This window comes from Piliocolobus tephrosceles, chromosome 21, assembly GCF_002776525.5.
Source record: "Piliocolobus tephrosceles isolate RC106 chromosome 21, ASM277652v3, whole genome shotgun sequence".
Taxonomy (NCBI): Eukaryota; Metazoa; Chordata; class Mammalia; order Primates; family Cercopithecidae; genus Piliocolobus; species Piliocolobus tephrosceles.
Window position 1 is genome coordinate 18,594,482 of NC_045454.1, and position 27,937 is coordinate 18,622,418.

General features: G+C 52.8%; 2 protein-coding genes across 5 annotated transcripts in view; both read left to right on the forward strand.

The window, feature by feature from the left end:
• On the forward strand, positions 1–27,097 carry SIRT2 (sirtuin 2). Of its 2 annotated transcripts, XM_023229321.1 has the most exons (16): positions 1–155; positions 1,509–1,554; positions 6,388–6,434; positions 6,726–6,842; positions 10,400–10,441; positions 10,582–10,688; positions 10,798–10,854; positions 11,389–11,457; positions 21,900–22,029; positions 24,172–24,231; positions 24,508–24,563; positions 24,760–24,836; positions 24,920–24,971; positions 25,959–26,029; positions 26,161–26,227; positions 26,350–27,097. In XM_023229321.1, exons 1-16 carry the CDS (start codon positions 140–142, stop codon positions 26,503–26,505), a joined length of 1,170 nt encoding a protein of 389 aa, XP_023085089.1. In that variant the 5' UTR covers positions 1–139; the 3' UTR covers positions 26,506–27,097. The 2 variants fall into 2 exon arrangements, with proteins under 2 accessions (XP_023085089.1, XP_023085088.1); XM_023229320.1 differs by lacking the exons at positions 1–155; positions 1,509–1,554; positions 6,388–6,434 and having other exon boundaries at positions 6,677–6,842.
• Positions 27,098–27,264: 167 nt separating this feature from the next.
• The window catches only part of RINL (Ras and Rab interactor like), a 19,084-nt gene continuing 18,411 nt past the window's right edge, over positions 27,265–27,937 (forward strand). For all 3 annotated transcript variants that reach the window (XM_023229317.1, XM_023229319.1, XM_023229318.1), the window contains exon 1: positions 27,265–27,422. The gene's annotated coding sequence lies outside the window, so the exon portion shown is untranslated. The remainder of the gene's footprint in view (positions 27,423–27,937) is intronic.

Consider the following 27,937-nt stretch of genomic DNA (forward strand, 5'->3'; position numbering starts at 1 on the left):
ATCCCGGCCACTCCCATTTCTGGTGCCGTCACGGGACAGGGCAGTCGGTGACAGGACAGAGCCGTTGGTGACGGGACACAGAGGTCGGTGACGGGACAGAGCGGTCGGTGACAGCCTCGAGGGCTTCAGCACCGCGCCCATGGCAGAGCCGGACCGTGAGTCGGGAATCCGGTTGGGAGGGTCGGGCCGCGCCGGGGCCTGATTGAAGGCTGCAGGCCCCGGGGCCCAAGGGCGGCCGCAGTGGGGCGGGAAGTAGGGAGTGCTTCGGGGAGTGGGGTTCTGAGGGTTGTTGCTAAGCGATCTATATCGCTAGGCTGGTGGGTTTCTGGGTCGCAGGGTGTTCAGGGTTCGTTTACCACATCCACTTGCCAAGTTGCCAATGATCGCGTGTTTCTCACACCTTGGTTGCTAACGACCCTCGCTGCAAAGAACATAAGTTGCCCCAGTCCTGGTTGCTAAGGGTACCTGATTGTTAGAGGCAACCAGAGGATGCTGAGGGACCCCTGCTGTCCCCTTCTATGGCTTCCCCTTGTTCCGCGCCTCTCCTAAACCTACCGCCTCCACTGCACCACTGCACCTCCCTCCTAAACCTGCCTCCCAGCCAAAGCGTCCCTTCCCTTCTCTCTTCCTTTCTAAACTTCCCTCTGCCTTGTAAATCTAACCCTTCCTGCACACACACTTACACACTGTCGTGTCCTTCGTAACTCCTCCTGAGTGTTCCTTCGTGCCCTGAATCCCTTAGGTAGGAGGAGGAGGATCGCTTGAGCCCAGGAGTTTGAGGCTGCAGTGAGCTATGATCGCACCACTACACTCCAGCCTGGGTGACATGAGCGAGACCCTTTCTCTAAAAAGTAAAAAAGAAAGAAAGTCAGTCAGGGTCAGACACAATGGCTCATGCTTGTAATCCCAGTACTTTGAGAGGCCAAGGTGGTTGAATCGCTTGATCCCAGGAGTTCAAGATCAGCCTGGGCAAAAGCCCCTACTTGAGACGGAGTCTTGCTCTGTCCCCCGGGCTGGAGTGCAGTGGCCGGATCTCAGCAAACTGCAAGCTCCGCCTCCCGGGTTTACGCCATTCTCCTGCCTCAGCCTCCCAAGTAGCTGGGACTACAGGCGCCCGCCACCTCGCCCCGCTAGTTTTTTGTATTTTTAGTAGAGATGGGGTTTCACCGTGTTAGCCAGGATGGTCTCGATCTCCTGACCTCGTGATCCGCCCGTTTCGGCCTCCCAAAGTGCTGGGATTACAGGCTTGAGCCACCGCGCCGGGCTCTCCCTCTCCTTCTAAATCTTCCTCTCCAGCCTCTCTGCCCCTCACTAATCACCTCTCCCGGCATCACTTTGCATGCCGATAAGATCTTTTCTCCGTCCCCTCCCTCCCTGTGCTCCGTTTTTACCACCGTCCCATCCCAGTGTAACTCGGTTGGTGGGTGTTCCTGCCCCTCACTGACCGTTTGAATCCCTTTATTCCCCACTTAATCACCTCTGTAACCACCTCTGCTCCCCTCCCTCAGCCTCTCACCCTCTGGAGACCCAGGCAGGGAAGGTGCAGGAGGCTCAGGTGAGATGGGCGAAAGGGTGGAGGGGAGGACAGAGATGGACTTGTTCCACAGCCCGCACTGAGGGGAGGTGGCAAAAGGGAGACAGTCACCCCAGGGCCCTCGGCTCATTGCCCCAATCCCTCACACCACCCAGTGCAGCTTTCTGGGGAAAGGCGGATTCTGGGGATTGTCAGAGAAGAGTTTCCAGCCTCAAGTCCAGGCCTGCCCTCCCAAACTTTCCTCCTTCCTTGCCGCTGCCTGCCATCCCTTCTGAACCAAATTTGTCCTGGGCCTGGAAGAGACAGGTATCCCATTTGGTCTTGGAACGCACAGATCTCGTGGACAAGTGATGGGAAAAAATTATCTCACAGTGTGATGATAAAAGTAACTCAGGGGGCCAGGTGCCGTGTCTTATGCCTGTAATTCCAATAACTCAGGAGGCCGAGGTGTGAGGATCGCTTGAGCCCAGGAGTTTGAGGCTGCAGTGAGCTATGATTGCATCGTTGCACTCCAGGGTGAAAGAGCAAGACCCTTTCTCTAAAAAGTAAAAAAGAAAGAAAGTAACTCAAGCCAGACACAGTGGCTCATGCTTGTAATACCAGTACTTTGGGAGGCTGAGGTAGGAGGACCGCTTGAGCCTAGGAGTTCCAGACCAGTCTGGGCAACATAGGGAGGCCCCAAAAAATCTAAAAATTAGCCATGTGCAGTGGTGCATGCCTGTAGTGCCAGCTACTCGTGAGGCTGAGTTGGGGAAGGATTGCTTAAGCCCAGGAGGTTAAGGCTGTAGCATGCCATGATTGTGCCACTGCTCTCCAGCCTGGATGACAGAGCAAGACACTGTCTCAAAAAAAAAAAGAAAGAAAGAAAGAAAGGAAGAAAAGTAAAGAAACTCAGGGCACTGTGGGAGCACAGAGAAAAACTTTCTGGGTCAAAGAAGATTCCAGCCAGGCCATTCCCTGGAGGAATCCACAGGCTGGTCTAGCTGTCAGACCAAGATACAGACACAGTATAAGTGAAGAGTGACTGAGAATTTTCTTAGACAAGCTGAGAAATGGTGATCCACACAACAGGTATCGCTTGTGCAAAGACCTGGGGGCATGAAGGAGTGTGATGTGTTCCGTAACTGGGTGGCTGGTAGTGGTCAGCTCGTTATAGTCATGGTTAGCATTTACTGAAGGCTTACTCCAGCTGTGCACACTGTTTAGTGCCAAACTTGCCTCATCTCACTTCATCTTCCTGGCATCCCTGTGAAGAGAAATGCCTATCATGGCCATTTTACAGATGCAGAATTTGAAGCAGAGTTGTTAAGTCACTTGTCCCCTGTCCCTCGGCTAGAGGAGCAGGGAAAGGTTTGAGTCCCCCAGCACTGGGCACACCGCCTGCCAGAGGCTGCCAGGAGAGGTGGACAGGCAGTCTCATAGGAGTTTGAGGGCCCCGCATCAGTACCTTCAGCTCTCCCTTAGGCCAAGCTGCAGATACATGCTGGGCACAGGCCTTCCACACAGCCTCACTGTGTACAGCCTGCAAGAGTGCCAGCCCAGCCACACCCCCAAGATTGCCTTTCAGACGTGGGGTGGTGCAGAAGCGGGCATCAGAATACCTCACAAATGCACAGTGGAGCCTTGCTAAGGATATAAGAGCCTCCTGTTAGGCTGTGGCAACTCACTCGCCTGGCCCCCAAAGCACGACCAATGTCAGATAAAAACGTTGAATGTTAAAAAGGATCCTCGGTCCCAAAGAGAGAGATGCGAGGATGTAAAATGCAGCATTGTCCATCACAGGGCAAAACTGGAGACAGTCCAAATGGCTGTTAGTGGATGGGTTAAATGAACTGTGGTTCATCCATACAATCCAATACTATGTAGCTGCTCTGAAAAATGAGGTGAGGCTGGGCACGGTGGCTCACACCTGTAATCCCCGCACTTTAGGAGGCAGGAGGATCACTTGAGCCCAGGAGTTCGAGACCAGCCTGGGCAACATAGCAAAATGCCGTCTCTTTTTTAAAAATTATCTTTAAAATTAGGTAGGTCTGTAGTATATCGTTCTGCAGAAAACTCAAGATGTTGTACTATGACCTATTTCTGTAAAAATAATTAGTTTTATGCAGCGGAAACTGGAGTAATTACCATTAAGCTTAGCTAACAGTGGTTATCTTTATGAGGGTGGGCTTGGGTAATTACAAGGCATGTGTCCCAAGTCATATGTTGTTGAAGTACACGCGAGTGTGGTCAAGGTTTTTGCAGAGGTTGTCCAATCTCTCTTTCTCTCTCTCTCTCATATTCACTCTCTCTTCTCTCTCTCTTTTTTTGAGACAGAGTCTCACTCTGTCACCCAGGCTGGAGTGCAGTGGCGCGATCTCGGCTCACTTCAACCTCCGCCTCCCGGGTTCAAGCAATTCTCCTGCCTCAGCCTCCTGAGTAACTGGGACTACAGACGCCCGCCAGCATGCCCGGCTAATTTTTTGTATTTTTAGTAGAGATGGGGTTTCACCGTGTTGGCCAGGATGGTCTCGATCTCCTGACCTCGTGATCCACCTGCCTCAGCCTCCCAAAGTGCTGGGATTACAGGCGTGAGCCACCACGCTCGGCCTCTCTCTCTCTCTTTTTAGATAGAGACAGAGTCTCACTGTGTTGCCCAGGCTGGTCTTGAACTCCTGGCCTCAAGCAATCTTCCTGCCTCAGGCTCCCAAAGTGTTAGGATTACAGGCATGAGCCACCACGCCCATCTGGAGTTGCACAGTCTTAAAAAGCAATTTTTTAAATTGTCATATGTTTGGAAGGGAGGGTCTTATTCAAAAAGGCTTGGACGCAGAGCAGTGAGTGGCCGGGGAAGGGGTTGTCTGAGGTGGTGGCTTGGTCAGAACTGCATTTTGGTGAAATTTCTTGCAGGGCCCAGCTGTGGTCCAGCCTGAAGCAGGCATTCATTCCGAGGTGGAGGAGCTCCTGGAGCTCCTGCCAGGAGCCAGACCCTGTTCTCGGTGCTGGGCACCCAGGCAAAGTCCCTGCCCTTGTGGACATCCTGGCAATTCCATAGACTGGGAAAACTGGAGAAGCCAGAGAGAAGGGCCTTTGAAGTGGAGCAGGGCGAGCTGACCCAGACAGCCTCACATGCAGGGCAGCAGGGTGGATGGGAGGTGGAGACTAAAGCTGGGAGGCTGGGGAAGGAGGCTGGGGCAGGACCCCCAGAGGAGAGGACAGGCTGGACCAGGTGGAGCCCCGGGGAGGGAAAAGGAGTTGGCGGACAGCCCCTTAGGAGACTAAGCGCACATGCTCTGGACCTGAAGCACTGCAGCAGGAGAGTGAGGAGGGAGACGGGTACAGGAAACATCTGGCTGCCGGGCGCGGTGGCTCAAGCCTGTAATCCCAGCACTTTGGGAGGCCGAGACGGGCGGATCATGAGGTCAGGAGATCGAGACCATCCTGGCTAACACGGTGAAACCCCGTCTCTACTAAAAATACAAAAAACTAGCCGGGCGAGGTGGCGGGCGCCTATAGTCCCAGCTACTCCGGAGGCTGAGGCAGGAGAATGGCGTGAACCCGGGAGGCGGAGCTTGCAGTGAGCTGAGATCCAGCCACTGCACTCCAGCCCAGGAGACACAGCAAGACTCCGTCTCAAAAAAAAAAAAAAAAGAAAAGAAAAAAAGGAAACATCTGGCTGACTGGGAGACAGTACGATCGCGTTGAGATGAGGCCTGGGAGGAAGATGGGTTTGGGGGAGATGCCAGGGTCCGTTTGGGACATGGTAGGAGTGAGAGGCTGGGGGGCACCTAGGGCAAGGTGTCCAAGAAGCCAGGGAACCCAGATCTGGGGGCAGAGAGATGGTATCATGAGTGACGGGGCAGAGGCCGTTGGCATGGATGAGGCAGGTAGCCCCAGGAAGCTGGAAAAAGAAAGCAGAGAGGCCCTGGACAGAGTCCCAGAGACCTGCCAGTCCAGAGCTGGGCTGAGGGGAGGCTTTGAGGAAGGACTCCGCCTCCCGGGTTGCTGGAGAGGTTGGCAGAGAGTGTCTGGGGCCTCGAGCAGGAGGGGGCACATAGGTCCTTGCAGTGAGCACTGAAGCTTTGCATTGGAATCATTCCCAGAGTGACTTGGGACATTATTCAGGGGTCCCCAGAGCTGCTGGGAAGGGACAGCAGGCCCATGCTGCAGGGGACCCAGGGACAAAGGGAAGACCCCAGGCTGTGATAATATTAACAGCAACAGCCAGCGCTTACCGAGCACCTCCCTGCCCCTGGTGCCGCACCCAGCACCCACGCTCCCTTTCCAAGGTGAGGGACACCCAGACTTAGAAAATCAGAGTCACAGTCAGGCACAGTGGCTCACGCCTGTAATCCCAGCACTTTAGGAGGCCGAGGCAGGAGACTTGCTTGAGCCCAGGAGTTCAAGGCCACCCTGGGCAACACAGGGAGACCTCGTCTCTACAAAAAAACAAACAAAACAAGATTAGCCTGGCGTAGTGCATGCGCCTGTGGTCCCAGCTACTTGGGAGGCTGAGGTAGGAGGATCCCTTGAGCTTGGGAGGTTGAGGCTGCAGTGAGCTGTGACTGCGCCAGTGCACCCCAGCCTGGGTGACAGAGCGAGACACTGTCTCAAAAAAAAAAGAAAGAAAGAAAGAAAAGAAAAGCGAAGCCACTCTCATGAGGTTGTGCTCCTGGGGACTGGCATGGCCAGGACTCCAACCCAGGCAGCCTGTCCCAGAGCCCTCGAGCTAGCCCCAGTGCAGTCTCTGCACCACCCCACGCTTCCTCAGGCCACCTTCCTGCCAGAGCCTTTTCCCCAAACCTGGTATCACCCCCCCTCCTCCCTCCCTAACCCCCCCCCTCCGGCCTGGCCACCCCACCCCCCCCCTTCCCGGACTCCCCATCAGCCGCTGAGGGAGGAGCCGCTGGTGGTGAGGCCTGGAAGGGGTATCTTCCTTGAAGGACCGGGGGCAGGGTTCTGGGGGGCGGGGGGATTTCAGGGCAGGGGTGTGGGTGATACCTCCTCAACTCCATCAGGAGTGACGTTCGAAGTATGTAACAGTGGGTTGGGTACCAGTGCCAGAGCAGGCTCCTGGAGGCTCCTGGCTGGGCCAGGCCTCGTGCCTTTAGATGTGGGGAGGCCGGGGACCCCAGGGCTGGGGCCAGGGTGCTGGAGACATCCATGCCCCCGGCTGAATGCCCATCCTGCCACTGTCTCTCTTCTCTCCGGCCAGTGGACTTCCTGCGGAACTTATTCTCTCAGACGCTCAGCCTGGGCAGCCAGAAGGAGCGTCTGCTGGACGAACTGACCTTGGAAGGGGTGGCCCGGTACATGCAGAGCGAACGCTGTGAGTCCCCTGTCAGGATTGGGCCACTGTGCCCGGCTCCTGGCCCCAAGTGACCTCCCATCCCCAGCCACTTGAACCATTTATTGAAATCTTTTCTTTACAAGTAGCAAGAAACACAACTGGAACTGGCTTAAGCCAAAGAGGAGTGTGTTGGCTCTAATCCAGCTTGAAGCACGGCTGGGCCTAGGTGCTTCCACTTTGTTAAAAATCATAACTCTGGCCGGGCGCGGTGGCTCAAGCCTGTAATCCCAGCACTTTGGGAGGCCGAGATGGGCGGATCACGAGGTCAGGAGATCGAGACCATCCTGGCTAACACAGTGAAACCCTGTCTCTACTAAAAAAAATACAAAAAACTAGCTGGGCGAGGTGGCGGGCGCCTGTAGTCCCAGCTACTCGGGAGGCTGAGGCAGAAGAATGGCGTGAACCCGGGAGGCGGAGCTTGCAGTGAGCTGAGATCCGGCCACTGCACTCCAGCCTGGGCGACAGAGCGAGACTCCGTCTCAAAAAAAAAAAAAAAAAAAAAATCGTAACTCTCTGATGCTGCTTTTCTTGTGTTGGGGTAAAGGTAACTCCTGGCAGTTCCAAATGCAGGTTCCACCATCCTAGGAGCTGCCACCGAGAGAGCACCTTTTCCCAGTAGTTCAAAGCAAACAGCAGAGATTCACTCCCGCTGGTCCAGGTTGAGTCACGTGCCTGCCCCCAAGTCTCCGGTTGGCCAGACCTGGCTCTCTCCTCCATTGCGGAGTGAATTCCTGTACTCCGATTGACCAGGCCTGTTTCATAAAATGGGGATAATGATTATAGTATCTAACTCATAAGGTTATTGGGGGACTAAATAAATTAATGTAGGACCAGGTGCAGTGGCTCATGTATGTAATCTCAGCACTTTGGGAGGCCATTGCGGGAGGATCACTCAACACCAGACATTCAAGACCAGCTTGGGCAACATAGTGAGACCCCCCCCCATCTCTACAAGAAAAAAAAAATAGCCAGATGTGGGAGCGTTGCCTGTAGTCTCAGCTACTCAGGAGGCTGAGAAGGGAGGATTGTTTGAGCCCAGGAGTTGGAGGCTGCACTGCAGTCTGGGCAACACAGTGAGACCCTGACTCTAAAAAATAAATAAATAAATAGAATTTAAAAAATAAATTAATAAAAATGCAAATGCTTAGAGCAGGGCCTGGAACATAGCGAGAGCTGTGGCAGCGTGTGCCGTGGTTATTACTACAGGAGGCTTGTTTCAGATATGGTGGATAGGTGTCCACTTACTGAATCACCACGAAATTTATATTTCTTTTTTTTTTTTTTTTTGAGATGGAGTCTTGCTTTGTTGCCCAGGCTAAAGTACAGTGGAGTGGCACAATCTCAGCTCACTGCAACCTCCGCCTCCCGGGTTCCAGCAATTCTCCTGCCTCAGCCTCCCAAGTAGCTGGGATTACAGAAGCACACCACCACGCCTGGCTAATTTTTTTATTTCAGTAGAGACGGGGTTTCACCATGTTGCCCAGGCTGGTCTCGAACTCCTGAGCTCAGGCAATCCACCCTCCTCGGCCTCCCAAAGTGCTAGGATTACACGCGTGAACCACCCCGCCTGGCCTGAAATGTATATTTTTTGCCACGAGTTGAGGTCACTGAAGTCTGAGAAACCAGGCCCTCAGCAGTCCTCAACTAGAACAATCGACCCTTTGTGGCTCCTGAGCAGCCTTTTGTTGAGGACGTCTTCTCCAGTGTCCCTGTCCTCCAGCTGCCACCTCTCTCTCCTCGGGCAGCCAAGCCTGCTGCCCTGAGCCTCCCTCTCCTGCGGCAGGCGAGCAGCTGTCTGCAGCCATCTTTTAGCATGGGCAGGCCCCAAAGACAACACAGGCAGTGGCTACAGAGCATTTGTTCCTTGTGTCCTCCTGCTCCTGGATTCTGGGGTAATTGGCTCACGAGGGTGCCCATGAGGAGATAGTAATGAATAATAACAATTAATTGAGGCTGGGCGTGGTGGTTCAGGCCTATAATCCCAGCACTTGGGGAGGTCGAAAGCAGGAGGATCGCTTGAGGCCAGGAGGTCAAGACCAGCTTGGGCAACAAGCAAGACCCCTTCTCTGCAAAAATGTAAAGGTGAGGCTCCAACCCTCACCTAACCGCCTAAAGCTTTATTTGTTTATGTATTTATTTTTTTGAGACAGAGTCTCACTCTGTTGCCCAGGCTGGAATGCAGTGGCGCTATCTTGACCCACTGCAACCTTCGCCTCCCAGGTTCAAGCAATTCTCCTGCCTTAGCCTCCCAAGTAGCTGGGACTACAGGCGCCTGCCACCACGCCCGGCTAATTTTTGTACTTTTAGTAGAGGCAGGGTTTCAGCATATTGGCCAGGCTGGTCTTGAACTTCTGACCTCAGGTGATCTGCCCCCCTTCAGCCTCCCAAAGTGCTGGAATTACAGCTGTGAGCCACCAGGCCCAGCCCTAAAAATTTCTTTTTAACCACTTAATTGAGCCTTCACTATTTGCCAGGCACTGGGCTCAGCACTTTACAAGTGTCCTATTATTTGATCTTCACATTATACCCATAAGACCATTATGGAAGTGATCTGGACAGAGGAGGAAATGGAGGCACAAAAAGGTAGTGACTCAGTGCAGGGTCAAACAGCTGCCGAGTGGCAGAGTCAGGATTTGACCCCAGGTCCCCAGACCATATATAGCCACCACTGGATTCAACCAGGCCTGGCCCGATGGCATCTCAGAGTTAAAGCTCAGGGCTGAAGCTGTGGCAGGCTTTGTGCCCTGTTCACCTTTGCTGTCCTCCCTTGGACAGGGTATCCCAGAGACATCTGATCCACAGCATGTCACACTTGTGCCTGTCTATCAGCTGATGGGCAGATGCCAGAGTACTATGGCCTGGTGGCTAATCACCAGCCACCAGCTGTTTCTGTTTAGCCCTGGGCTCTTATCCTCAAGTGGCCTTTTCTCAAGTCCAAGTTGGTGTAATTTCCAACAGTGGATTCTTTTTTTTTTTTTCCCCCTTTTTGTTGAGATGGAGTCTTGCTCTGTCACCCAGGCTGGAGTGCAATGGCATGATCTTGGCTCACTGCAACCTCCACCTTCTGGGTTCAAGTGATTCTCCTGCCTCAGCCTCCCAAGTAGCTGGGATTACAGGCACGTGCCACCATGCCCGGCTAATTTTGTATTTTCAGTAGAGACAGGGTTTCGCCATGTTGGCCAGGCTAGTCTCAAACTCCTGACCTCGGGTGACCTGCCTACCTCAGCCTCCCAAAGTTCTGGGATTACAGGCGTGAGCCACCGCACCCAGCCCAACACTGGATTCTTTATCCTCTGGCTGGCTCTTCCGCAGGCCATTGTGTGACTTCTTCCCCTATCTGAGCCCCAGTCTGTTCGTTTATAAAATGGGGATGTTAACACCATCCCTCTCTAGATGATTGGAAGGCCCATCATGCATCTGAGATGCTTGCCCCAGGGCCTGGCATGGAGTAAACGGTGTCAGGGGCCGTGATGGGTGGTGCTATTATAGGGACTGAGCAAACAGTGTCATATGGTGCATAAGTTCCTCTCCTCCAGGTCGCAGAGTCATCTGTTTGGTGGGTGCTGGAATCTCCACATGTAAGTAACCCTACTCCCCCAGCAGCCACCCCCAGGAATTGGGGAGTCCCTCCCAAGGGCTGGGGAGGAGCCCTGTCTGAGCCCTGTCCTGGGAGAATTAGTATGGTACAGACCAACTGCTCCCTGACCTCCCCTCCCAGCCACCGGCATTCCCGACTTTCGCTCTCCATCCACTGGCCTCTATGACAACCTAGAGAAGTACCATCTTCCCTACCCAGAGGCCATCTTCGAGATCAGCTATTTCAAGGTTTGTGTTCCCCCAGGAAGGGGCGTCTGTGAGGGCTGGGGATGGGGTCACCTGGCTCCAACCCTCATCCTACCTGGGGCATCTGGCCCTCTGGCTGTCTCTCCTACAGAAACATCCGGAACCCTTCTTCGCCCTTGCCAAGGAGCTCTATCCTGGGCAGTTCAAGGTGAGATCTTTTTTTTGCAGGGGGCAAAACAGGAAAGGTTGGGGGAGGGCACGCATGGGAAGCCCCCCCAGGGCCCTGCAGACAAATATTATGTAGCCATTAAGTACATGGGTGCTGGGCCCAGACTGCCTGGGTTCAAGTCCTGGTTCCTCATGTCTTCATCTTACGACCTTGAGCCTCCGATTTGCCTCCTGTGAAGTGAAGCTGATGGTACTGTCTGAAGAGGGCTGCTGCGAGGCTTAGCTGCACTCATGATGTGGTTGAGAGCCCAGGACCCTGCAGCCAGGCTGCCTGGGTGCGAATCGCAGCTTTGCAGCTTACCCACCATGTGACTTTGGCGACACAGTCCCCTTCCCCGTCCTTCAGTTTCCTCATCTGTGATCTGGGGATAGTGGTGGTCTCTCCCCAACACGGCTGCTTTGCTGATTCCCTGGGGATAAGACATTCTCAGTGCCTAGAACAGTTCCTGGCACATGGTAGTGGCCTGTGGCTGTTCCCTGCAATCATCAGCAGTGCCGTCGTTCTTCCCTGCAGCCGACCATCTGTCACTACTTCATGCGCCTGCTGAAGGACAAGGGGCTACTCCTGCGCTGCTACACGCAGGTAGGCGGATGTGAGCATCCTGGGAAGAGGATGGGCGGGTGGAACGGGCATGGTGTCCTCAGCGAAGGAGCAGAGCTGTGTGCCCAAGAGCTCAGGCAGGGACTCCAGCAATGCGGGGCCAGGGCTTGGCCTACTGCCTCCTTGCTGCATGACCTGCAGTGAGTCAGGTCTTCTCTGCCTCAGTTTCCCCTTCTGTCAAACAGGGTTTGCCCTCCCAGGTCTGCAGTGCGGTGGCAGTGACCTCCTGTCAGGGCCATCCCATGTGTGATGTGAAAGGAGCCCATGGCTGAAGGGACTCTGTGTGCACTATAGGCACCCCAGATTTCACACTGGTTATGAGGGTGTTTCCAAAGTGACTTCATCTAAGAAAATCCATACACTGTGACAGGCGTCCAACAAGTAGATGTTCTGCCTTAAGGAACGGGCACCTTTTTATACTTTTTTTGTGCTTTGCCTAATTATAAACATGGCTTGGACAAGTCAGGTGCTTAGCCGAGGGCCTCTCCCTGGGGCATTCAAGCAAGGATGGCTCACATTGTTGGCTTCTGATTTGGTGAGTCTCACATCCATAACAGTACAAAAATCTTGATGGGCTGGGCACAGTGGCTCACACCTGTAATCCCAGCACTTTGGAGGCTAAAGCGAGAGATCGCTTGAGCCCAGGAGTTCAGGACCAGCCTGGGCAACATAGGGAGACCCTGTTTCTACAAGAAATACAAAAATAGCTGGGCAGGGTAGTGTGTGTCTGTAGTGCCATCTACTCAGGAGGCTGAGGTGGAGGGACTGCTTGAGTTCAGGAAGTCAAGACTGCAGTGAGCTGTGATGGTGCCACTGTACTGTAGCCTGGGAGACCTGGTTTCAAAGAAAAAAACAAATCAAAACAACAACAAAATGTTGCTACCTCTACCTGTTTTATGAATATGTATAGAAATTTCATGATGCACTACAACAGTATTCATTCAAGCTCTAGATCACACCTCAGAACCCCGAATTACAAAACAGGTGGCTGGACACAGTGGCTCACACCTGTAATCCCAGCACTTTGGGACACTGAGGTGGGCAGATCACGAGGTCAGGAGTTCAGGACCAGCCTGTCCAACATCATGAAATCTCATCTCTATTAAAAATACAAAAATTAGCCAGGTGTGGTGGCGCCTGTAACCCCAGCTACTTGGGAGGCTGAAGCAGGAGAATCGCTTGAACCCGGGAGGCGGAGGTTGTAGTGAGTCGAGATTGTGCCACTGCACTCCAGCCTGGGTGACAGAGCGAGACTCCATCTCAAAAAAAAAAAAAACAGAGGGGTAACATTGAACATAAATAAGTGTTCTGGTGTTTTCTCCCTGCACCTGGCAGTTTGGCACCTGCAGCCCCGAAAGCTACCACCAGAGGGAGGAACAACTCACTTTAGATTCAGATTTCTCAGGTGGGCCAGGTGTTCCCACCTGGGGCTGCTGGGAAGCAGAGGGCAGGGGAGGCCTCCTTCTTCCAAGAGGAGGAGTCCTGTGATCCCAGCACTTTGGGAGGCCAAGGTGGGAGATCGCTTGAGCCCATGAGTTCAGGACCAGCCTGGGCAACATAGGGAGACTCCGGGCTCAGAATAAACCTTCTGCCCAGAGAGTCACCATTATTCCAGGACGTGGCTCAGATATGATAAACAGCTCACTTGAAGCCAAGTGCTTTCTGTGGTTGATGTCATGACACCCACCCCAAGACCCTGCTGGCCCTTGTTTGTCAGCTTGTGTCAAAGTAAATGTTCACTGAGTTGATTCCCTGTTGCGGGGAGAGAGATGATGGACGAGATGGAGACGCCACATACCAAGTATATAAGATGGTTGTGGGTCTCTGGAACACAGTTAAGCCGGAAGGGGAGTCAGAAACAGTGTATGTGTTTGGGAAAGGGGGTGCTGATGTAAACCCCATCTCTACTAAAAATACAAAAATTAGCTAGGCGTGGTGGCATGTGCCTGTACTCCTAGTTACTCGGGAGGCTGAGGCATGAGAGCTGCTTGAACCTGGGAGGTGGAGGTTGCAGTGAGCCAAGATTGCACCACTGCACTCCAGCCTGGGTGACAGAGAGACTCCGTCTCAAAAAAAGAAAAACAAATGACATATTGCATACAAACTATTACATAAAGGCCAGGCGCGGTGGCTCACGTCTGTAATCCCAGCACTTTGGGAGGCCGAAGTCAACGTCAGGAGTTCAAGATCAGCCTGGACAACATGACGAAACCCGTCTCTACTAAAAATACAAAACTTAGCTGGGTGTGGTGGCGTGTGCCTGTAATCACAGCTACTCGGGAGGCTGAGGCACAACGTTCACTTGAACCTGGGAGGCAGAGGCTGCAGTGAGGCGAGGTCGCACCACTGCACTCCAGTACTCCATCTGGGGTGGCAGAGCAAGACTCCATCTCAAACAAAACAAAACAAAACAAAAACCAATATATTATATAAAGGTGGAAAAAAATGTTCCACTCTCATATTTCATGAAACTTTTTTTTTTTTTTTTTTTTTTTTAGACAGAATTTCGCTGTTGTTGACCAGGCTGGAGTGCAATGGCGCAATCGTGGCTCACTGCAACCTCTGCCTCCTTGGTTCAAGCAATTCTCCTGCCTCAGCCTCCCAAGTAGCTGGGATTACAGGCTCCTGCCACCATGCCCGGCTAATTTTTTATATTTTTAGTAGAGACGGACTTTCACCACGTTGGCCAGGATGGTCTCGTTCTCTTGACCTCGTGATCCGCCCACCTTGGCCTCCCAAAGTGCTGGGATTACAGGCGTGAGCCACCGCGCCCAGCCTCATGAAACCATTTTATTCAAACATGTCACACTGTTCTTCAACCTCAGCCACTTTTGTCACTGATCCAGTTCTCAGGAACACAGTATCTTTACTCCTTTTTGAATTGTGAGAATGCAGCACTTTTGAAGCTATGTATGATGCTATTTTTCTCTCAAAACACAAGTATCCATTCAAACATTTACACAGGTGTCTTGGTCAGGGGAGGCCTTTCTGAGAAGGTGACATTTAAGCAAAGACCTGTAGGAACAGAGGGAGAGCACCTCGGGGTTATTTGGGGGAAGAGTGTGTTCCGGGAAAGGGATGGTCAGTGCACAGGTGCTGAGGCGAGCCTGTATTCCGCTAGTTACGAGCTTGTTTTCCACTAATTTTGAGCCTGTATTTGGCTAGTTCAGAGAATCCCAGGAAGCAGGACGTGAGTGAATGATGAGGAGATTGCAGGAGAGAGTGGAGGAGCCAAGGTCAGGGAGGTGACAAAGATGGATCCTACAGGGCCTTGCAGGCCGCAGGGAGGGACTTGGCCTTTACGCTGAGTGAGATGGGGCCACGGGTGGGTTCTGAGCACGGGAGGGATGTGACCTGACTCAGGCATTCCCAGGCTCCTCTGGCCGTGTTGGGGACAGACTGTGGGGGCAGTGAGGAGGGAGCTGCAGAGACCAGAGAGGAGGCAGCCGCGATGGTCCAAGCAGGAGAGGGTGGAGGCTGGACCAGGGCAGGGGTCATCACCGTGGGGAGAAGTGGGCAGGTTATGAATCTGTTTTGAAGATGGAGCAATAGGACTTCCGGATAGAGGGGCCGTAGCCGTGAGAGAAAGAGCCCAGGACCACCTGAGAGCTCGCAGCCTGGTGCCAGCTGCTTTGTTCTGAGATGGGGGGAATGGGCCAGGGAACGGTGCTGGGGGTGCATGAGGAATTGTCTTGTGGAGGCTGAGAGGCCTGATTGACCAAGGAGAGAGCTGGACTCAGGAGTCTGGACAGAGGATGAAACTGGGGCACAAAAAGGTTGTGCATTCATGCAGGGTCACCATCCACTTGGTGAGCAGAAAGATCCCAGCTCTGTCCCTGTGTGAGTTTGTTGCTAATTTGTTAGATGATGATTAAACTCAGCAGACAGGATGAGAAACTTAGGCCTGGGATGAAGTATTCTGTCAGGATGCTCACTGTGGTCACTGTCCAAGTCTGTCAGAAGCAAAAACCCATGCCCTTAACCGTGATGGTGCTTCAACAGTGAGCCATTGTCACACCAAAACCAACATAGCTCTGTTCTGGGGTCAACGTGAAGTACCCAGGCCCGCTACTCTCCGCTACTTGTGATATTTAATGTATGGATTTAACTACACATACATATTGAAAATGGCAAATTGCTGACTGGGCAAGGTGGCTCACGTCTGTAATCCCAGCACTTTGGGAAGCCGAGGCACACAGATCTTTTGAGCTCAGGAGTTTGAGACCATCCTGGTCAACATGGTGATATCCTGTCTCTACCAAAAATATAAGTTAGTTGGGCATGGTGGTATACGCCTGTAGTTCCAGCTACTTGGGAGGCTGAGGTAGGATGATTCCTGAAGTCTGAGAGTTCGAGGCTGTGGTCACACCACTGCATTCCAGCCTGTGTGACATACAGTGATCCTGTTTAAAAAAAAAAATGGGCCGGGTGTGATGGCACACATGTGTAATCCCAGTACTTTGGGACGCCAAGGCAGGTGGATCACTTGAGGTCAGGAGTTCGAGACCAGCTTGGCCAACTTGGCAAAACCCCATCTCTACTAAAAATACAAAAACTAGCTGGGCATGGTGGCAGGCGCCTGCAATCCTAGCTACTCAGGAGGCTGAGGCAGGAGAATTGCTTGAACCCGGGAGGCGGAGGTTGCAGTGAGCCGAGATCGCACCACTGCCCTCTAGCCTGGGCAACAGAGTGAGACCCTGTCTCAAAAGAAAAAAAAAAGGAATATTGTATGCAATATAAAGGTGGAAAAAAATGTTACACTCTCATGTCTCATGAAAGCACTTTATTCAAACATGTCACCCTGTTCTTCAACTTCAGCCACTTTTTGTTACTGTCCCAGTTTTGGGGAACACATTGTCTTTGCTCCTTTTGGAATTGTGAGGATGCAGCACTTTTGAAGCTATGTGTGATGCTGTTTTCTCTTAAGATGCAAGTATCGGCCGGGCGCGGTGGCTCAAGCCTGTAATCCCAGCACTTTGGGAGGCCGAGGCAGGCGGATCACAAGGTCAGGAGATCGAGACCACGGTGAAACCCCGTCTCTACTAAAAATACAAAAAATAAGCCGGGCGCGGTGGCGGGCGCCTGTAGTCCCAGCTACTCAGGAGACTGAGCCAGGAGAATGGCTTGAGCCCGGGAGGCGGAGCTTGCAGTGAGCCGAGATCGTGCCACTGCACTCCAGCCTGGGCGACAGAGCAAGACTCCGCCTCAAAAAAAAAAAAAAAAAAAAAAAAAAAAAAAGATGCAAGTATCCATTCAAACATTTGGATAGTTGTCTTGTTCACTCAAGTTGCTGTAGTGTCCACAGCAAAGAGGCTTATAGTTCTTTTAAATTATATACATGATATTTAGGCCAGGCGCAGTGGCTCATGCCTGTAGTCCCAGCACTTTGGGAGGCCAAGGTGGGCAGATCACTTGAGGTCAGGAATTCGAGACCTACCTGGCCAACATGGTGAAACCCTGTCTCTACAAGAAAATACAAATATTAGCTGGGCGTGGTGGTGCGCACCTGTGGTCCCAGCTACGTGGGAGGCTGAAACATGAGAATCGCTTGAACCCAGGATGCAGAGGTTGCTGTGAACCGAGTTTGTGCCATTGCACTCCAGCCTGGGTGACAGAGTGAGACCCTGTCTCAATAAATAAATAAATAAATAAATTATATTCATGATATTTATACTATACAAGAGGTTCTGTATTTGGCTTTTTTTTTTTTTTTTTTTTTTAACTTAACCTTATCTGGAAGACCATTCCATCTCCACATCCATATCACAGCTTCATGCTTTTTTGTTTGTTTGTTTTTGTTTTTGTTTTTGTTTTTTTGAGATAGAGCCTCACAATGGCGCAATCTCTGCTCACTGCAACCTCTGCCTCCTAGATTCAGGCGATTCTCCTGCCTCAGCCTCTCAAGTAGTTACAGGTGCCCACCACCACACCTGGCTAATTTTAGTACAGGGTTTCACCATGTTGGCCAGGCTGGTCTCAAACTCCTGACCTCAGGTGATCCATGCACCTCAGCCTCCCAAAGTACTGGGATTACAGGCGTGAGCCACTGCGCCTGGCCCTCTTCATACTTTTTAAAAGCTTAGTCTAATTCTATTGTAGGGACTTCACTTTCGTTTTCAGGTTTAAATATAAATGTCACAGCTGGATAGGGTACCCCAGCCCGCCTCACCACCACTTTGCTCTTCTCAGCTTAAAGATAGTTCAGTGAGGCTGGGTGCAGTGGCTCACGCCTATAATCCCAGCACTTTGGAAGGCTGAGGTGGACGAATCACAAAGTCAGGAGTTCAAGACCAGCCTGACCAACATGGTGAAACCCTGTCTCTACTAAAAATACAAAAATTAGCCGGCTGTGGTGGCGCACACCTGTAATCCCAGCTACTGAGGAGGCTGAGGCAGGAGAATCGCTGGAATCGGGGAGGCGGAGGTTGCAGTGAGCCGAGATGGCACCATTGCACTCCAGCCTGGGTGTCAGACCGAGACTCCGTCTCAAAAAAAAAAAAAAAAAAAGATAATTCAGTTAGAAGAAAAAAAAAAAAAGAAAAGAAAGCACTGTTTGAGAGGAACATACTTATTTTTATAACCATACAGAGAATGTACTCAGGAAGTTGTGAATGGCAGCTCGTGGGTTGGGTGTCCTGTAGAAGGCTGGACCCACCATGGCATCAGCCAGCCCGGGGCCATGAGCCGAGCTGTGTGCCTTGATATGGGGCGGCCACATTCACCCAGAGGAAGTGCCACCTTCCATCTGCACCCATGCACCATTAGGCCTGGGGCCACCCTGCCAGTGATGATTTTTCTGTTGGCGGCACAAATTTTGAGGTTTAAAAATTTTGAGGTTTAAAAATCAAGCCTGGACTGGGTGCGGTGGCTCACGCCTAACACTTTGGGAGGCCGAGGCGGGCCATCCTAACACTTTGGGAGGCCGAGGCGGGCAGATCACCTGAGGTCAGGAGTTCAAGACCAGCCTGGCCAACATGGTGAAACCCTATCTCTACGAAAAATACAAAAATAGCTGGGTGTGGTGGTGGGCGCCTATAATCTCAGCTACTTGGGAGGCTGAGGCAGGAGAATCGCTTGAGCCTGTTAGGTGGAGGTTGCAGTGAGCCAAGATCGCACCACTGCATGCCAGCCTAGGTGACAGAGGGAGACCCTGTCTCAAAAAATAATAATAATATTTAAAAATAAAAGTAAATAAAAATCAAGCCTGGGCAACACAGTGAGGTCCCATCTCTACAAAAAATATTTAAAAATTAGCCAGGCATGGGCCAGGCATGGTAGCTCACACCTGTAATCCCAGCACTGTGGAAGGCTGAGGCAGGTCGATCACCTGAGGTCAGGAGTTCGAAACCAACCTGGCCAACATGGTGGAACTCCATCTCTACTAAAAATACAAAAAAATTAGCCAGGCATGGTGGTGGACACCTGTAATCCCAGCTACTCGGGAGGCTGAGGCAGGAGAACGACTTGAGAATCAACCTCTGGGAGGCAGAGGTTGCGGTGAGCCAAGGTTGTGCCACTGCACTCCAGCCTGGGCAACAGAGTGAGACTCCATCTCAAAAAAAAAACAACAAAAAAAAATTGGCAGGCATGGTGGTGCACACCTGTAGTCCCAGCTACTTGGGAGCCTGAGGGAGGATTGCTTGAGCCCAGGATTTCGAGGCTACAGTGAGCTATGATCAAGCTACTGCACTCCAGCCTGGACAGTAGAGCAAGATCCTGTCAAAAGAAAAAAGAAAAAAAAACTGTGTTGTCAAAGAGTGACACAGAACGCAGAGGTACTTCGGTGGTTCTTTTCCGTGCTGTTATTTACTTACTGTTCAGCTATTTGCAGATTCCTTACTCACATGTGAGGGAGTCAGTGGGTAGATTGAATCGAGTACCAAAGGCAAAACGAAGATTTAGAATAGAGGGCAAGGGAGGAAATTACAGGGCGTGTAGGAACAGTGACAAAGACTCTTGCCTGTAGGCTTTGGAGATAAGATGGTTGTTGGTAGGGAGCCCAGAACGCAGAGCATTCATTCTGCCCTTGAAAGGAAACAAACCCTTCCCGTTGTTCTTCCTGGAGCCTCTGGGAAACGCCGTCAGTTTGAGCCATCTCTGCGTAACCTCTGCCGGTGTCCTCTGTCAGCACCAGCTTGAGCAGCGTTCCTCGCAGACAAACAAAAGCTGCTCCAAAGGGGCTGGCTGTTTTAAGAAAAATGAGGGCGCACAAATGTCTGTGCAGAAAAGAACATTCCCACCTGTTTAATATGGAAAGTATCACTGTCTTAAAACCGTGGCCAGGCATGGTGGCTCACACCTGTAATCCTAGAACTTTGGGAGGCTCAGGCGGGCGGATCACGAGGTCAGGAGATCGAGACCATCTTGGCCAACATGGTGAAGCCCTGTCTCTACTAAAAATACAAAAATCAGCTGGGCATAGTGGCCATGCGCCTGTGTTCCCAGCTACTCAGGAAGCTGAGGCAGGAGAATCACTTGAACCCGGGAGGCGGAGGTTGCAGTGAGCCGAGATCATGCCACTGCACTACAGCCTGGGCAACAGAGCAAGACTCTGTCTCAAAAAAAAAAAAAAAAAAATTAGCCAAGCATAGTGGCGGGTGCCTGTAATCTCAGCTACTTGAGAGGCCGAGACAGGGAGAATTGTTTAAACCCAGGAGGCAGAGGTTGCAGTGAGCCGAGATCGCGCCATTGTACTCCAGCCTGGGCAACAAGAGTGAAACTCCATCCGAAAAAATAAAAAAGAAAAAGAAAAGAAAACAGTGGCCAGGCACAGTGTCTCGCGCCTATAATCCTGACGCTTGGGAGGCTGAGGTGGGAGGATCACTTGAGCCCAGCAGTTCAAGACCAGCCCAGTCAACACAGACCACCCCACCCCCGATCTCTACAAAAAAAATTAAAAAGATAAAAAATTAGCCTGGCATGGTGGCATTTGCCTGTAGTCCTAACTACTCAGTGGGCTGAGGTGGGAGGATGGCTTGAGCCCAGGAGGTTACAGAAGGCTACAGTGAGCCATGACCAGACCACTACACTCCAGCCTGAGTGACAGAGCAAGACCCTGCCTCCAAAAAAAGAAAAGAATACAGGTGAATATGCCATCTCTGAAACAGGCCATACTAAGAAAGGACCCTGGCTGCTAAAGGGGAAGACAGTGATTAAAGTCAAGGACGGGCCAGGCATGGTGACTCACACTCTAATCCCAGCACTTGGGGAAGCTGAGGCAGGAGGCTCGCTTGAGCCCAGGAGCTCTAGACCAGCCTGGGCAACATAGTGAGACCCCATCTCTACAGAAAATTTTTAAAATCATCCAGATGTGGAGGCTGTGGTGGGAGGATCACTTGAGTCCAGGAGTTGGAGGCTGCAGTGAGCTATGATTGAATCACTGCACGACAGCCTGGGTGACACAGTGAGACCTTGTCTCAAATACATAAAAAAACATGGCCAGGTGCAGTGGCTAATGCCTATAATCCCAGCACTTTGGGAGGCCAAGGCAGGCAGATCACAAGGTCAGGAGTTCGAGACCAGTCTAGCCAACATGGTGAAACCCCCATCTCTACTAAAAAAAAACAAAAATTAGCTGATCGTGTTGGCACGTGCCTGTAATCCCAGCTACTTGGGAGGCTGAGACAGGAAAATCTCTTGAACCTGGGAGCCAGAGGTTGCAGTGAGCCGAGATTGTGCCACTGCACTCCAGCCTAGGTGACAGAGTGAGACTCCATCTCCAAAAAAAAAAAAAAAAAAACAAGTGAGCCCTCCTGATTCATTTATGTTAATGCTTGTCCATAGCTGCCACATGCAGCTGTGCAGGGTGCGCACTGCACAAGGATGCCACATCTGAGGGGGGGCTCCATTTACAACACAGACATTGTAAATTTATGTTAATTTCAATAATTAATGACAGATGGCAATAAAGCATCTGGCTCTAATAAAACAACTTATTTTTCTGAAAAATTGAAGCAAATGGCCTGAATTTGCAGAATAAAAGCTACACAGGCTGGGAGTGGCTGTGGGCCTGGCCTCATAGATATTTAGGTTTGGGCTTTTTTTTTTTTTTTTTTTTTGCATTTGTGTGTGTGTGTGTGTGTGTGTAGAGACAGGGTCTTGCTATGTTGCCCAGGCTGGTCTTGAACTCCTGGCCTCAAGTGATCCTCCCACCTCAGCCTCCCAAAGTGCTGGGATTACAGCCGTGAGCCGCCACGCCCAGCCTGGCCCCTGCCTTTAAGCAGCCTTGACTGTCACCCTTTGAGTGGCACCATTGGGATGAACAGAAGTCTTCAGATACAACCTGCCACTTGTTTCTCCTCCCTCTCTTCTCCACCTGTCCCCACCACCTCACTGCTTCTCATGGCCTCCATTCCCTACTGTGCCTTCTGGCCTACAAGGGGTGGCTCACTCCTCACCCCTCTCCCCTTCATCTCTCCCTCTAGAACATAGATACCCTGGAGCGAATAGCGGGGCTGGAACATGAGGACTTGGTGGAGGCCCATGGCACCTTCTACACGTCGCACTGCGTCAGTGCCAGCTGCCGGCACGAATACCCACTAAGCTGGATGAAAGGTGAGGCTGGAGGCCATCCCAAGGGCAGGCCTCCCCTCAGCACCAGGAGCAGTGTCTCCATGCAGTGGGTACCCGTTCTGTCCCGCTCAAGTCTTAGTTTTTTTGTTTGTTTGTTTGTTTGTTTTTGAGACAGAGTCTCACTCTGTCGCCCACGCAGGGAGTTCAGTGGGGTGATCATGGCTCACTGCAGCCCCAACTGCCTGACTGATCTCCTGTCTTTGGCTGTTTTTAATAGAGGATAGTAGGCCAGGAGCGATGGCTCACGCCTGTAATCCCAGCACTTTGGGAGGCCAAGGCGGGCGGATCACCTGAGGTTAGGAGTTCAAGACCAGCCTGGCTAACATGGTGAAACCCCGTTTCTACTAAAAATACAAAAAAAGAAAAAAAATTAGCCTGGTGTGGTGGTACGCGCCCGTAATCCCAGCTACTCAGGAGGCTGAGGCAGGAGAATCACTTGAACCTGGGAGGTGGAGGTTGCAGTGAGCTGAGATCGCACCATTGCACTCCAGCTTGGGTAACAAGAGCAAAACTCTGTCTCAAACAAACAAAAGAAAAAAACAAGAAGTCACTTATTCCACTCATGGAAAGCCATTTCTGACATTCTTTATGCTGATTTAACAAAGCCTCTGGTGTCCCTGTGAGATAAGGACAGCTGCAGCATTTGCAGAAGGACCTCTGGAGTATGGCCCTTCTGATAAAGTGCCAGCTGAGCGCCCCTAGGCTGAGGATTCCTGAATAGCCCAACTGCAAGCAGCTGGGGGCAGTGTACAATTCACATTACCCCCATTATGTGTCACTGACAGCAGCGTCACAGACAGCACCCACGGTATCATGCTGTCCATGCAGAAATATTTTTTTAAAAATTACCAACTACTGACATTGAAACAATGCTCTATAAATGTGTGCGGAATGAATGAATGGACAGTTGAACAAATGACTTAGAATTCAGTGGGTTGCAAGTGACAGAAATGCTTTCTTTTTTTGTTTTGTTTTGTTTTTTTGTTTTGTTTTGTTTTTTGAGATGGAGTCTTGCTCTGTCACCCAGGCTGGAGCACAGGGGCGCAACCTTGGCTCACTGCAATCTCCGCCTCCGGGGTTCAAGCAATTCTCCTTGCCTCAGCCTCCTGAATAGCTGGGATTACAGGCACGTGCCACAACTCCTGCATAATTTTTGTCTTTTTAATAGAGACAGTGTTTCACCACGTTGACCAGGCTGGTCTCAAACTCCTGACCTCAGATGATCCACCTGCCTCAGCCTCCCAAAGTGCTGGGATTACAGGTGTGAACCACCACGCCCGGCCAGAAATGCTTTCAAGCTTCCTAAATCATTAAGCAATAAGGCCAGGCATAGCGGCTCACGCCTGTAATCCCAACACTTTGGGAGGTCGAGGTGGGTGGATCACTTGAGCCCAAGAGTTTGAGAACAGCCTGGGCAACATAGGGAGATTCCATCTCTACAAAAAATAGAATGTAGCCACCTGTGATGGTGCATGCCTGTGAGCCCAGCTACTCGGGAGGCTAAGGCAGAAGGATCACGTGGCCTGGGAGGTCGGTGGTGCAGTAAGCCATGATCACACCACTGCACTCAGCCATGATTGCACCACCACACTCCAGCCTAGGCAACAGAACGAGACCCTGTCTCAAAGAAACAAACAAACCAATAAGGCCGGGCGCAGTGGCTCACACCTGTAATCGCAGCACTTTGAGAGGCCAAGGTAGGCAGATTTGCTTGAGCCCAGGAGTTTGAGACCAGCCTGGTCAACATGGCAAAACCCTCTCTCTACAAAAACTACAAAATTTAGCCGGGCGTGCTGGCATGCACCTGTAATCCCAGCTACTCAGGAGGCTGAGGCAGGAGGATCACTTGAAGCTGGGAGGTCGTGGCTACAGTAAGCCATGATCGTGCCACTGCACTCCAGCCTGGGCAACACAGTGAGACCTTGTCTCAAAAAAAAACAAACGAAAAAAGAGAGGTCTTTTCTGAGCAGAGTGGACACCCCAGGAGACACCCGTCACACTCCGAGTGACAGTGACAGAGGTGTGTTCATGTTAACAGTGGAAGAGGGATGGGGGTGCTGCACCTCCAGACTCCAGCCCAGAGCCTCTTACCACCTTCTCTCTCTTCCCCTTCCCCACACCCAGAGAAGATCTTCTCTGAGGTGACGCCCAAGTGTGAGGACTGTCAGAGCCTGGTGAAGCCTGGTGAGCCTCGGGCCAGGGACCTGCCCAGGTGGATTTGGGTGGGGGTCCCCTCCTCCCCCTGGCCCCTTCCCAAAGGCCACACCCCCACACATCTGGCCACCTCTGTCTCTCTGAACAGTGCCCCAGATCCTTCCTGGGGAGAATTGGGTTTGTGCCCTTGGCCGGTCCCCACTGTCCCCAACTCCCACGGCAGCCTCCAGGTCTGCCCTGGCTCCCACCTGTCCTCTCTGCCTCCTCATGTCACTGTCGCAGTCTGTCCATCTGTCTCCGCCTCAGATATCGTCTTTTTTGGTGAGAGCCTCCCAGCGCGTTTCTTCTCCTGTATGCAGTCAGTAAGTGGCCCTCTGCCCTCCCCGCATCCCCAAGCACCGCCTCCACCTGTGCTGGGCCCCATGGGGCAGCCTGGGCCCTGCCTCAGGAAACCTCCCCAGCTGTGTGGGGCGGAAGGGAGATTTGCTGCTGGGGGCGGGGGAGGGAGCGGTGGCGCAGCCTGGGCAGAGGCTCCCAAGCTCACGCCCCTCCCCACAGGACTTCCTGAAGGTGGACCTCCTCCTCATCATGGGCACCTCCTTACAAGTGCAGCCCTTTGCCTCCCTTATCAGCAAGTAGGTTGGGGGCCGTGGCTGGGAGGGCGGCTGGGCACGCAGGGCCAGAACAGACCCTGACCCCTCCGCTCCCCCTCCCCCAGGGCACCCCTCTCCACCCCTCGCCTGCTCATCAACAAGGAGAAAGCTGGCCAGGTAAGAGCCCTTCCTCACGCCCCCCTCCTCACAGGCTCCCCCTTCCCTCCCACCAGCTTCCTCAGAGGGAACCCCCACTGTGGAACCCCAGCACTTTGGATTCTTCAGCTCAGACCCTGGAGCTCTCTGGAATCCAGAGGGGTGGGGTTCCAGGCCTCTGAGACATTCACCGCCCTTTTGAGCAAGTGATAGAATTCCAACTCAAACCAGCTGAAGCCAGATAGGAAGGCCAGGCTTCCAGGGACTGAAGAGGTGGGAGGAGGTGCTGGGGGTCGGGGGAGGCAGTGCAGGGGGCAGTGAGTGGGTCCACACTCCGGGTCTCTCGGATCTCTTTTTCCCAGGTAGCCTCACTCTAGGGGAGGTGCTCCCTCCTGGGTGTTCCCCTCAGAGGAAGTAGGCAGGGTCACCGGGCAAGCAGCGCACACCGCAGGCAGACACTGTCCCAAGCCTTAGCCTGCGTGAACTCACTGATGCCACAACCCCATCGCGGTTTCATGATCACCCCTATTCTACAGATAAGGAAACTAAGACACAGAGAGGACAAGTCACTTGACCAAAGTCACAGAGCTGGCCGGGCGCAATCGCTCACGCCTGTAATCCCAGCACTTTGGGAGGCCAAAGAGGGTGGATCACCTGAGGTCAGGAGTTCGAGACCAGCCTGGCCAACATGGTGAAACCCCATCTCTACTAATAATACAAAAATTAGCCAGGCGTGGTGGCTGGCACCTGTAATCCAAGCTACTTAGGAGGCTGAGGCAGGAGAATCACTTGAACCCAGGAGGTGGAGATTGCAGTGAGCCGAGATCGCGTCATTGCACTCCAGCCTGGGCAACAAGAGCGAAACTTCATCTCAAAAGAAAAAAAAACAAAACAAAACAAACAAAAAAAAACCCCAAAGTCACAGCGCTAGGATTCAAACCCAGGCCACCTGGCTCCAGGGTCTGTGCTCTTAGCTCTCCCTTCCCTGCCCCACCCCGTCCCTGGCAGTCGGACCCTTTCCTGGGGATGATCCTGGGCCTCGGAGGAGGCATGGACTTTGACTCCAAGAAGGCCTACAGGTGAGGCTCCACCTGGGGTTGGGGCAGCCTGGAAGGGACACGGTGAGGTGGGAGGGAGGGCACGAAGGCAGATGAGAGGAGCAGGCAGGGGCGAGCCCGCCTGGGGACTCTGATCTCCTCCCGCACCACAGGGACGTGGCCTGGCTGGGTGACTGCGACCAGGGCTGCCTGGCCCTTGCTGAGCTCCTCGGATGGAAGGTAAGGAGCCGGGCGACCCCAGCCTGTCCTGAGCCCCATCCCTGGACCCTCTCCCCACCCCATGGGTCCTCTGACCCCATGATGCACAGTGACCTTTGACTTCTGTGACCTTTCTCCTGCAGAAGGAGCTGGAGGACCTTGTCCGGAGGGAGCACGCCAGCATAGATGCCCAGTCGGGGGCAGAGGCCCCTAACCCCAGTACTTCAGCTTCCCCCAGGAAGTCCCCGCCACCTGCCAAGGACGAGGCCAGGACAACAGAGAGAGAGAAACCCCAGTGACAGCTGCATCTCCCAGACGGGACGCCAAGCTCCTCAGGGACAGCTGAGCCCCAACCAGGCCTGGCCCCCTCTTAACCGGCAGTTCTTATCTGGGGAGCTTAGAACATCCCCAATGTCTTACCACTCCCTCCCCAAAACTGGGGTTCCAGCAACCCTGCCCACCCCCAACCCCAGCAAATCTCTAACACCTCCTAGAGACCAAGGCTTGAACAGGCATCTCTACCAGCCCCTCTCTCTCTAACCACACCAGGGCTAAGGAGTAACCTCCCTCATCTCTAACTGCCCCACGGGGCCAGGGCTACCCCAGAACTTCTAACTCTTCCAGAACAGGGAGTTTCAGGCCCCAACTCTGTCTCCTGCCCCCAGGGGCCTGTGGCTAAGTAAACCAAACCTAACCTACCCCAGTGTGAGTGTGGGCCTCTGGATATAACACACACCCAGCATAGGGGGAGTCTGAGCCGGAAGGGCTCCCGAGTCTCTGCCTTCAGCTCCTGAAGTGGGTGGCAGGCCCCCTTCACATAGGACCCACTTCCCATACTGGGCAGAAGACCTTGCTTATTGGAGACAAATTAAAAACAAAAACAGCTAACAATCCCGTCTGGCCTCCTGTTTCTTTCTGTGGGCACCCAGGGAAATCTCTGAAGGGAGGGGATTAGATCTTGGGCCACTAAGGAACCAGAAAGTCTCCAGGATCCAGAGTGAGGGGTGACAGGAGGGTCCTCACAGGGGCCCCTCATGGCTCTGACCCCTGGACTTCCAGCTTGCCAGTGTCCCTTCCTCTAAGCCCTAGGAAGGCCTGAGGCCCCAGACAGAGGGAGGAAAGCTGACTTCAGATACCCCAGCCCCGCCTCTTCCCCCTGCCTGCTCAGCTTCCTCTCTCCACTTCCTGCTACTGCAGGCCTCTCCTCCGAGAACAGGTAGGGCCCCCGGGGACCGAGCATCTGGCATCTTCAGCCCCTGCTGCCTTCCTTTGGTATGAGGCAGCTGCCCTGACCCACCCCTGCCATGCACGGCCCACAGCCTCCTCCCCTGCCACGGTACCCAAGCAGGCATCTGCCTCCCTCTCCCCTCCCCTCCCCTCCTTCCTGCTCTTGCCTGGGCAGGGCACCTGCGCCTCCCTCCTAATCCTTGGGCTTCTGGTCAATGGGCTAATGTGTTTGTTTAGCTGCTTATTATTCATACGCTATACCTGTCCCAAACAAGAATGGCAGGCCCTGAGGGGAGGAGCCTGTGCTGTTCATCACCCTCTCTCTAGGGCACAGGCACCTAATTCCAGCCTGTATTCAATAACTACTGGATGAATGGAAGGAAGGAAGGAAGGAAAGGAAAGGGAGGGAGGGAAGGAAAGGAAATGGAGGGAGGGAGGGAAGGAAAGAAGGAAGGAAGGAAGGAAGGAAGGAAGGAAGGAAGGAAGGAAGGAAGGAAGGAAGGA